At 41.0% G+C, this 11,754-nt stretch overlaps 1 protein-coding gene across 7 annotated transcripts in view; it reads right to left on the bottom strand.

The window, feature by feature from the left end:
- The window catches only part of cep162 (centrosomal protein 162), a 50,510-nt gene extending 39,807 nt beyond the window's left edge, over nt 1–10,703 (bottom strand). For 5 of the 7 annotated variants that reach the window (XR_001966339.2, XR_001966340.2, XM_018757212.2 and 2 more), the window contains exons 1-6: nt 9,759–10,703; nt 9,112–9,259; nt 3,464–3,640; nt 2,862–3,045; nt 1,540–1,607; nt 1,313–1,374 (exon numbers count right to left, since the gene is read on the bottom strand). Coding sequence is in view for 5 of the 7 variants with exons in the window: in XM_018757212.2 (XP_018612728.2) it covers nt 1,313–1,374; nt 1,540–1,607; nt 2,862–3,045; nt 3,464–3,640; nt 9,112–9,259; nt 9,759–9,818 (699 nt within the window). In the remaining 2 variants the exon portion in view is untranslated. The remainder of the gene's footprint in view (nt 1–1,312; nt 1,375–1,539; nt 1,608–2,861; nt 3,046–3,463; nt 3,641–9,111; nt 9,260–9,758) is intronic. The other 2 variants (XM_018757210.2, XM_029253980.1) reach the window with 2 other exon arrangements.
- Nucleotides 10,704–11,754: the final 1,051 nt, after the last annotated feature.

Below are 11,754 nucleotides of genomic sequence, written 5' to 3' on the forward strand. Positions count from 1 at the left end.
AATGTGCAAACACAGCTTTGATGACCTTTCTCTCCTCCAACTCTTTTCATGGCCTCTTATTTTAGTGGAGCGCATGGCATCTTAAGTAAGAGGCCAGTTACTGTCTTTACCAATCACTGACCGCCCACAAATGACAGATACAGGCCATGATGAAAAGTCTATCACTTCCCGATACAAGCCTGATCTCAGTCCAAAGTTCATTAATCTAGGGAACAAGACACTGACCTTTTTCTGCCTGACCACCTGCAATGCATTATGGAGTCTTGAATGACACACTTGCTTGTGAACAGACATGCTATATTAGATTAGGCATTAAACAAGCATTGAAGCTAAGATACAGATTCTTTTTTTTTTTTTTTTTTGTCTAAGGCTGCTTATGAATTTAGATAAGCAACTTTGGATTTATTTACCTACTTATATTGCAGGTTATTATTATTGTATCAGCTATATGAGAGTAAGTACCTTCATCAAAGATTCTTTAGCAGAAGCACGGTTTAAACTGGGAACCTTCCTACAGCTCTAACCACTGCACAACCTAATGATCCTAGATACTTCCAAGGTGAGCCACAAAGCTGTGTTGTCTGACAAGACTGAGGTGAACAGTCTTTGCATAAACCGCTAATTAATATATATGTTTCCTGCACACCAGGCAGGAAACATCACCCCTTCAAAGTCAGGAAGGGGTATCGTCATGTTATTGTGAAACTTTACGTTCACACTGTGGTGCAGGAGAAATGTTACTTCACTCCTATGTATGTCCTAAACATATTGTGGGAATGGCAATAAAGTTGACTTTGACTTTTCAGAAGCACCCGCAATCTTGTCAGGATCATGGAGAAATCCTGCATTGAAATTTTAAACTAGGAAGAAAATTTGTCTTTCAGCAGCAAAATGTTCCAAACCACATAGCAAGAGGATGCTGTAGAGACCTCAGATGAGGAAAATACTGGAACTAAATACTTTCTAAGCAACTGTCACAGAAAAAAATGAGTTAATACGAGTTTGCCGTTGCTTTCATTGGTGTGCATAATTAAGCAGAAAGATTTCAGCAGTTGCTCTATAATTTCTTTGCCTTTCTCATGAGCTGTATGTTCTTTTGTCAGCATCTTGTAATTCTAAAAACAGTAAAACCCATCAATAATTCACACATATACGTACTTGAAACGCCTTAGCATACTGCAGGAAATGTTAAGATGAAATCAGACCTACAGGAGGCTTCGAAGCACACACTCTTTAAAGGGCTTCCATGGGCAATTTTTCAAGAAGCAAAAATAAAATAAAAAGAGAACTGCTGCCAGAGGCTGTTACATACCTCTTCGCCTTCCTCTTTCCCACTCATTTCATCTTCAAAATCCTCGCTGTAGTTCAAAGAAACTGTAAAAAACACGTGGCACGTTTAAATTAACGCACACGATAGTTCAGAATTTAACAACTATCCACTTCTGAGACTGGATTGCTGACCTCTTCTCGCTGAGGATGCTCTTTGATAAATAAACAAGGAAAATGAAAGTAAAGCCAAATGGTGTCTACATTTCTCACCTGGAGAACTTCTGGACTCTGGAAACTTCTCCTTCTGTTCCAGCTCAGTCATTATCTCTTCTGCACGTCTGGAAGTTATATTCACACACGCAGAGTACCAGTCAAAAAGTTTGGACTCAGCTGATCAAATGTGCGAATCTTAAAGACATTTTCATATAAAGCCTTATGTCTAGATGCTTGAAATTTGTTTCTAAAAAAATATTTTTTGTAATGCAGCACCCTCAACAGTAGTTTCATTTAGAATTTTAGTGAAATTTAGAGTTGGTAAATGTTGAACCATATTCATTATATCATCCTAATTACTATGTGTGCCCCTTGTAGAGTTCATTTGTGGAATTTCTATCTTTGTTAGTGCATTTGAGCCAGCTGGTTGTATTGTACCAAGGTAAGGCTGGACAAAAAAAAAAAGCCCAATTTGGGAGAAAGTCATTACTTCTGGTTCTGATAATCAGTAATATGGCGAGAAGAGCCCAACAGAGCAAGAGAAGTGACAGTCCATCATTACTTTGAGAACTGAAGGTCAGACAATCTGGAAATTTTCAAGAACTTCAAGTGCAGTTGCAAAAACTATCAAGCGCTACGATGAAGCCGGTTCTCATGAGGATCATCACAGGAATGGCAGTCCAAGAGTTACCTCTGCTGCAGAGGACAAGTTTATTACAGTCACCAGTCTCAGAAACCGCCAATTAACTGTGCTTCAGATAAGACCAAATAAATGCTTCACGGAGTTTAAGCAGTAGACACATCTCAACATCAACTGTTCAAAGGAGACTATGTGACTCAAGCCTTTATGTTAGAACTGCTGTAAAGAAACCAGTGTTGAAGGACACAGATAACAAAAGACTTGCTTGGGCCGAGAAACACGCAGTAAACATTACACCAGTAGAAATATGTCCTTTGGTCTAATGAGTTGAAATGAGAAATTTTTGGCCCATGCCACAGTGTCTCTGTGAGATGCGAAGAAGGTGAATGAATTATGTCTGCATGTGTGATTTCCACCATGAAGCATGACGGAGGAAGTGTTTTGCTGGTGACACTGTCACTGATTTAGTTCAAACTGAAGGCACATTTAAACAGCATGGCTAAACTTCTGTGCTGTATTAATATATAGTTGGGGACACTACAGATGAACTGAGCTACAGAGAACATAACACACATATGTATATAGATATTTATATGATACAGAGAACAGCTTTGTAGATACACATTACCCCGATAACCCTCACTTGTATAGTAGCCTTCAAACTGAAACTAGCTTACGCAGAGCAAGACACAACTGTAAGCGGTATCATATAGAAGCAAACAGGAGTACACAAGAGTACCTAAGGGTGGTAGCTAGAGTTGACCCAGTTGAATCAAGCTCCCGGTTTAATCTAGAGTAGTCAATGGTTGATGAGGCTCCTCTCTCCAAGTTGGCAAAAAACTGAGCCTTCTCCTCTTCTTCATCCAAGGTGTTTGATCCAAATCCTGTAAAGTTCAACCCTGGTCCAGATGCCATCACAGACTCTGGGACCAGAGAAAGAGAGAGCGAGACATCCCAAAGAATGTGCAATTTAGTCCAGAGAGAACTCTATGAGATTTAAAACAGGATTTATAATGGTGCACAGGAATCAGTTGCATGATAATGACACTTCCTGCTATTGTGTTCAAAGCCTTAATTTTGCCCAAAACTAACAAGCTAAAGAGACAGTCCTTAGAAGAAGACCACTAAAAATACAGTCAACAATGGATTTCTTCATTCCAGAAAAACTCGATGTAAATCCCTTAATGAATGGTTGCTATCAGTTTTTAAATTCAGCAAACCAAACAGGAAATACAGTAGATATAAAGACTTTCATTTGACCAGCTCTATAAACCATAAGCACATTAAAGCAAGAGCAATATTCCAGCTACAGTTCATATCTAGAGACAAACAGTGTAGTACCCTCTGGTTCCAAGCTATCTCTGCAGAAGAGGGCAGACTCCGCCCCCTGCTCCTCTTCTTCATCTTGCTTCTCTTGTTCTTCACAGTGCCTATGTTTTGCCATATCATCATCCTCCTCTTTGATGGGCTGCGATTTTCTCAGAGGCTTACGGAATGTCTTCCCAGATAACGACAATCCTGTGATGCACAACAGTAGTCAGGAGTGATGATTACCTGTTGGTGGTTAGTTTGTGGCAATGCTAAACAGCACTATAGAACAGGAGTCTATGAGGATTAACAACCACAGAAGCAGCAATCTAGGCAACAGTGGGTAGTAGCAATCAGAGCACAGTGATTTCACCATCACATTTTATTTTCCACTCAAAATAAGTAACAGTGGCGTCGTCAGAACCGTGCCAGACTCCAAGCTACAAACATCCGCTTTCCGGGAACAGCTGAACGTGGGGAGGAGCTTCACAATAAACTCGTGTCCAGTTTTATTCAGACTGGTGACTGCCATTTATATATTTTTCCAAAGGCTTAACTGTGGTTCTCTACTCAAAGAGGGGAGCGGAGGAAAGTTAGCATTCGAGTGTCAGAATGCCTTTGCAGAACCCAAAGAAAGATCAGGCACTGAAAAGGACAATCTAAATGCGAATTACAGATACTGTTTATGAGAACAAAAAAATCATTTTAAATGTGATCATGTGTATGCGAGGTCACCATAGCAACAATCAAAAATACACCTGAGAGCCCCCTGAAAACATACATCACATTAACGGTTCTTGATCCTGAAAAAGCTTAAAGGCTTAAGAGCTCAAAAACTCAAGTTAACCAAACAAGTTTTTTTTTTCTCTCCCTTCTTTAAAATTTGTGTGTTCTATTAAAGGGACACATCAATGAGAACACCACACCACAGGTCTTATGGCTGTAAATTCACTCAAAGTTCTACCAGGAAGTAGCAAAGCAGGGAACGGTTGGATTGCTCCACGACAGACTGAAGCACAAGATGTTACCATCATCAATGATGTGCAAATCGCTATCACTGGTCGCCAGCAGGGCAAAACTGGAGTCTTCCAGTGCAGAACTCTTCTCTTCCACAGCTTCAGGGAAGTGCTTCTCCTTGAGTTTAGCCCCTCCAAGGACATCATGAGATGCCTCCCATTTAGCTCTATAGCGTTCCTCCAGCTGACTGAACCTTTCCAGAGCCTTGCAACGGGGTCTGGGGATGGGCCGTGTAGGTGCTGCCACGCAAATGTTAGAGATATATGTGAAATACAAAGCCCTTGTGTAGGTGAACTCATAATTAAGCAGAAAGAAAAATGGCAGGAAAAAGGCATCTAGTGGGGCTGCTTCATCATATTTATCCATCTTTTTCATCTGTGTTTATGGAAGTTGTTTACATTTTTAAATGCGTAAAAATACTTTGCACAGCACATCACTTAGCATGGAAACTGACAAAAACTTGCCCATGAACAGCAGCTGGAGGAGTACAAAGAGGGCATGGGGGTTACGAAGCTAGGCCCAAGCACACAAGCCATACCACAGGGGGGACTTTGACTGGGCTCATTCTCTTTCTGTTCCCCCACTTGCAGGTTAGAACCCAGGGTGGTCTCAGCCCCAGCCTGGGCATTTCTCACTTTGGTGAACCTGGCTCTTCCATCAACATCTACCACAAACAGAACGAGACTGAGAGAGGTGGAACAAAAGCTAGAGAGAAAAATTAACACAAACAAACTGAGGAATGAAACAGAAATGCTCACAGGCTGCTGGACAGCAACACCCATAAACAAAGACACATTATCAGGTAAAACGTCATGACCAAATATTAGCAGCTGAGACCTGTGCTACGCTCACAAAGAACTGCACACAATACAAGGCAAAGACCTTGACCTGACCAAAAAATCTTAATGAGAGACTACAGCATTCGAGTCAAAACCACCGATAAGCAATGGTGTTTTGGGTTATGAATCATTTTTGACAACTGATAAAGAAAAGATATAATACAAAAAAGCCAAAACAAGAGATTACAGGAGAAAACTCCACAAATTACACTGAGGAAATTATGAAGGTTAACAGTCGTCCATAATTGCCTGAAACGTTGCCTTTGGAAATTAAACATGCAACTATGTTATCAAGAAAATTCTGGGATTATTAATCATCGTGAAGTATAATTTACACATTCAAATGATGTCCTCTCTGTTTATTCCTTCAAACAAATTCCTTCCTCCTCTACTCACTTGTCCTTACTGTAATGAAATGCAATACTATGGAGCTGTGACCATCTTTGATTCAAAAGGAATAAATGTGTTATAAAAGGCATCTGAATACATTTATTTACAACAATATTAACAATAACTTGTGTGGCCTAAAGGCTGGCATTTCAGACACCTTGTCTGTTTTACACATAAGCAAACATGAAAGACATTTTTATCATTTTAAAATGTGTAAGTTCAGCTTGGCTAAAATTCTTCAGCAGTTGCAGCAAGACTTCTTAAAATAATATCCTTTGTGTCACAAATGAATAACCACCTAGCTGACAGCAAGTTAAATGGAAATGGCACACACTGAAGATTTTGGTTGAAAGACCTCCTTAACCATTTTGCTACCGTAGTACAGTGTACTGATTGAAGTCCCATATACTGATATTGTCAAATGACTAGCTTTAGCACCTGATGAAAGCAAGCAGAGGGGCAGGGACAGAGGCGATCACAACTAAAGCCGTATGGCTCCCTGCTGCCTGGAGACACTCAATAGGACAGCAGAACTGACTGACAGGGAGCTAATGAGTAAACGCTGCACAATCATCTCCATATTTCCACCCCGCTCCCTTGTCACCAGACTTCCAGACAGGTCTGTCTACTTGCATTTTAATATCCTGTCAAATGCTCCTTTTAACTGGTGATGACAGTTCAAGCTTTCACTTGCACCGTTTAACCTTATCCGCGAGTCAGACATGTCCCTCAAGTGCTTCAGGGTCATAAATAACCCTTCAACGACCCCAGCACTGGACTTACGCTCTGTAGCTAACAAAAACAAAGGAGCAATTGAACGGACACTGCTGCTGACCACAGAAGCTGAGAAAACAAGGGGCTCGCAAGTAAAGGATTTCTCTTTTCTAAGAATCACTGGTATTCACAGCAGTTTAACGCACAAATGTCACAACTCAGACATGTCCGCAGTATATGTGCATTTTAGAATTATACACACTGCTGCCACTGAGGTGTCTGAACACTAGACAGGTGCACGCGTGCACACACACACACACAGACACACACATAGGTTCCCAATGGAAAACGTACTCGCCAACAGAGAAACATCCTCTAATGCCCTCTGGTGTATAAACAACGGCTGAACACATTTCTGCAGTTGCATTGCATTTTTTTAATATTTGTATGTCAAATAGAGATTTGAGATTGAAATGAATAAATGTAAATTATATATATCATTCTAGAGGATGTTTACATCTAGACTGACCCTTCTTTTTACACAGAACACTGCTGCCTGAGTTGTGTTTGACTTGTCGAAGCGTTCACAAGTATCTCCTCTACTCGTTTTTCTGCACTGGCTTCCCATAGCTGCCCAGATCAAATTTAAGACCCTGGTTGTGGGCAGCTATGGGAAGCCAGTGGGCTACAAATGCATAAACAGAACTGCTCCCAGGTATCTACAAGACTAGATCAACTGCTACACCCCAACCAGACCATTACGCTCTTACATCTGCCCCCTTGGTGGTCCCACGTATGAAAGGTAAAGCATGACGATTCTCGGTTCCGTTGTGGTGGAACGACCTCCCCCTCTCGCTCAGAACTGCTCAATCTTTGTCCACATTTAAAAAGGGTCTTAAAACTCATCTCTTCCGGACTCACTTCGCCCATGATCTCTTAAGTTCATGTAAAGTATAAATGTTCATGATCATGGTCAGCTCAGTTCTTTACTCAGCTACGTAAACGTTTACATGTATCTCAAAAAAAAAAAAAAAAAAAATACTAGGAAGGTAATTAGGAATTGTCAATATTCTGGTAAAGTTTTATGCAGCTACTTGTGTGATAAACCGGTGCATATGGTGAAGGAAACTAACTGTACTTAAGAATCACACATCTGCAGCTACGTCTCTTTCTCCTAATATAATGCACAAATTGTATTTTCTATGAGATGTACGTCGCTTTGGAGAAAAGGTAAATAAATTCACTAAACATCTCCATAACTGTTAGGCTAAAACAATAGAAAACACTGGATATCATTCTCCCTTGCTGACAAACTAAAGGACAAAATTGCCAGTTTTACCAATAAAAGCAATAATCTTTCAGCATACTGAAATAAGTTTTAAAAATCAACTATTTCATGATGACCTGTCCAAATACCCCATAAAAGTCTCAAGACATTAAATGTAAAACTAATAATAGTATGTGACCAGGCTGGGGTGTTATTACTTTACAGTAAGAGAGAAAATAGAAAAAGGACACATAATTTCACTGAACAAAACAAGATACAATGGCTACTCATGTTAAAATTTTTTTCCATTTGTTTAATTTATTTTTCTTTAATGTTTTGTTGTCAAAAATTACAGTGTGTTTTGAAGAAAAAACAAGCCACATTTCCACATCCAGTCATTATTTGGCACTAAAAGACACCGCAATAAAGTAGGAGTGCAGGAATGGATTAATCCAACTCACTTCCAGTGTTTACAGACTGTATCAGTGATGATGATGATAATAATAAAGTGACAATAACAAGATGAGAAACATTCCTCATGCTTATGAGATGAAATGGTCAACAAAATCGAATTTGTGGAGGAAAGGTATTTTTCCAGTTATTTTAAACTTCAATTTTAAAAGGGAGGTCTGTATTAGTAAGCTTTTAATGACTGTAACTTAATGGTAAAGTAACTGTAGTTACTAACAAATAAAGGCAATAACAAACTGCCTGCCCCAATTGTTTTCATAAGTTGAGGAACCTGTTTATTAGCACTTTAAATCCATCTCTCCATACATCTTTTCGGTTTCTGTAAACCACAGCGTCTGTATCCATTTCTGACTGAGAAAATATCCATATACCGCCTGGAAGCAGAACAAGTATACGCCTGGACTCCAAAGCGCAGTACCATCCAGTTCACCCCAGCTCAATCACACACCAAGACTCCATGCAACAGTAGCTCCATACTGCCACCCCCGAGAGGAAAGCTGCAAGGACGGACAAACTGGAAAAAGCCCAAAAGGGGTCTCCAGTGGCTTGAATATGCCTCAAAAAAAAATGACAGGCACTAATCTCAGGCTAAGGTCAGCAACTGGCTACTAAAAGCTTAAGCTGCAGTATGAAAAAATAACACAACCCTGTGACAATGTAATTTGATGGCAAATGTTGATCAGCACATCCTCACATGGTCTCTAAGTATCTTTTTAGTTTCCCCTCTTTTATTCTCTCACAGCAATGATGACCCATGGGAACTCAAAGAAAAGATATAAGAATAAAATAAGTGCAGTCACTTTTTTAGCTCATGTGGATGAACCATCTGAATACTGTCATTTCTTTTCAGCACAGGTAAGACTATTGATAGTCTGAGGCATATGGAAATAAGGTGCTCATAAAATAAAGAACTATGTTTTAGTCATACCATTAATGCAAATTAATTTGACTTCTAACACCTAAATCCAGGTCTGGAAACATACCCCTTCCCACAGAGTCTTCACTGTCTTCGCTACACCAAGGCTGGGAGGCAGCGGTTGTTTCGACAGGCTCCTTAACTGCCTTTCCCAAACTGTCGAGCACACTTGGACGCTTAGCGCTGCCCAAATCCACAGAGTCATCAGAGACGGACTGCAGAAGAAAAGGAGTCATACTGCAGTATGCTGTGTGCGCACACAGAGTACAATAGGCCATATAGGCTGAATATTTTCACAATTCCTCATCTCCAGTTTCCAAAACTGACTGTGCAAGATGTTCATGCATCATTAAATTGACCCAATAGTGTTAAAATCTTGGTGTCTCCTCCCCTGGCAACAATCAAGGCAGTGATTCTGTTCCAGTAAAATAACTACAAAGATGCCAATAACATGACACTTATTAAACAAAAAAGACAGCTTCACTCTTTTTTTTTTTTGGGGGGGGGGCAGACCATGTTATAATAATAGTTTCCTCAACTTAGAGAATAAAATGTAGACCTAGTTGACTGACAAAGATAAAAAAAAAAAGGCAGTATGAAGTAAGAGTTCTAAGAGCGTTAAATATATTTCCACATTTCAGTAATTGATATTTACACCACAGTAGTGGACAGCTACAGGGCAGCTGGATGTCTGGTGGACGGCTGGTTACCTACCTCCTTTAAAAACTGCTCAAACTGCTCATCGAGCTCTTCCTTGGTAAGCCTCCGGGACATCGTTCCTGGGAGACGCACACCTCCGATTGCCAAGGAAGTGCCCTACCGCACACTTACCCTGCTCTTTCGACCTTACGCTGTCAGTTAAGCCACACAAAGAGGATTTCTTCAGTGCGGACAACTCACACTGTTAGCTGACTTTTGCTTTATCCTCATTTACCTTAATTTAGATGACGCTTCTGAAAGTTTTGTCCAAGATTCCTTTCAATACCACGTTTGTATGCTAAGCATTATCACCCATTCAGAGATTATAATTCTTAATGTATCAATTCACTTATTATATAATATTAATGTGCACCAAGAATCCTATAAATCATTATTACTACTACTGCTGCTACTATTATTACTACTCTATTACTAAGCGTCACAGTGGCCCAGTTGCACCCCAATACATGATCATGTACCTTGTTCTATTTGTACTAACTAGGGATTCCAGAGCAGGGGACCTAGAAAGACAGGGCTAAAAACACTACGCCACCTGCTGACACCCTACACACACTACACAAGTTATGTACAACGACGTAAATATCTCACAGTTCTACTATTACATAATTAATTAATTAAACCGCACTGCTGACGACCCTGTCTGTCAACAGCGCGAGACGCGTCACACCATGACGTTCGGTTTGATGATGTTGTTGTTGAAATAACCAAAAAAAAGCGCTCATAGCTAGTCGGCTAATGAACAGCAGTGTGTCCCAGTAATTATAAAGCGAGAAAAAAAGCAAATACAGAGCGACTGTCTCACAGAAACGTGTGAACTTTTACACTAAAGAGTCTCAGCTCAGCCGCAACTCCATCCTCCCGCCGCTCCTCGCGCGTTTCATAGTCGCGCGCACTTCCCGCAACAGTAACCGCTGGTCTATCTCCAAGGCCATTGGCTCGTTCGACTCGTCCTTCTTCTTCTGTGGTTTGAACACATAAGCGACGTGAAGGCGCACAGCGACACCTGCTGGCCAGGAAGGTGTATTGCGCACGTTCATGCGCCTTAGACGAGCATCTGGCAAAGTCAAATCTCAGAACCCCTGGGGCCATCTGAGGACATAGGCAAGAAGATATGTGTCTGATATACACATTCTTCTTCTTATTATTGTTCCTTGATTTTATACTGTTATGCAACAATATTTTGTTTAACTTTAACATTTTCAAATCTTAATTTTGAGAATTTACTTTCTGGATGCTTAACAATAAATATTAATAAATTGCACAATGATAAGATGAGATACTTTATTGTCGCTGCATGCAAGACAATGAAATTCCATATGGCAACCCTCAGAAGAACAGCAGCAGAAAGAGCACTTGATACAAACAATGAAATAAGTAGCAAGTAAGTAAATAAATAAATAAGAATTGGAATGGAATAAATAAGGATTGCACTGAGAAGCTTTAGAGTCCTCAGTCCTTAGCAGCCTTCGGGGGGTGGATGCAGGGGGAGTAATGGAGGCGGCAACTGGCTTTGTGATCAGCTTCCTCTGGGCGGGCAAGGAGGGTGTGATGGAGGCCACAGCGCTGGGAAAGACGCTGTTCCTCAGTCTGTTGGTGCAGGCTTTTATTGTCCCGAACCGTTTGCCAGACGGCAGAGGGTCAAACAGGGGGTGACCGCAGTGAGCGGTGTCCTTGATGATACCGCCAGCCTTCTTTCTCGGTCGGCTAGCGTAGACGGTGTCCAAGTTGGGGAGCTCCATCCCGACGATGCGCTGGGCCGCCTTCGCCGCACGATGCGGATCCTTCGCGCTCGGCAGCTGCGCAGCTGGCATGCCACACAACGGCGCGGTTGGTCGGGATGCTCTCAGTGGCGGGCCTGTACAAATTTAGCGGGAGTTTCTGTGGGAGCTGGGCTTGTTGATGGTGCTAAAGCGGTGCCTTTGCAGGTATTTGAACAAGCAGTTTACCCTGAACTTCTCCAGTAAAACCTCTCCCAGCTGTAGAAATGGGT

The sequence above is a fragment of the Scleropages formosus genome, chromosome 8 (assembly GCF_900964775.1).
Source record: "Scleropages formosus chromosome 8, fSclFor1.1, whole genome shotgun sequence".
Classification (NCBI taxonomy): domain Eukaryota; kingdom Metazoa; phylum Chordata; class Actinopteri; order Osteoglossiformes; family Osteoglossidae; genus Scleropages; species Scleropages formosus.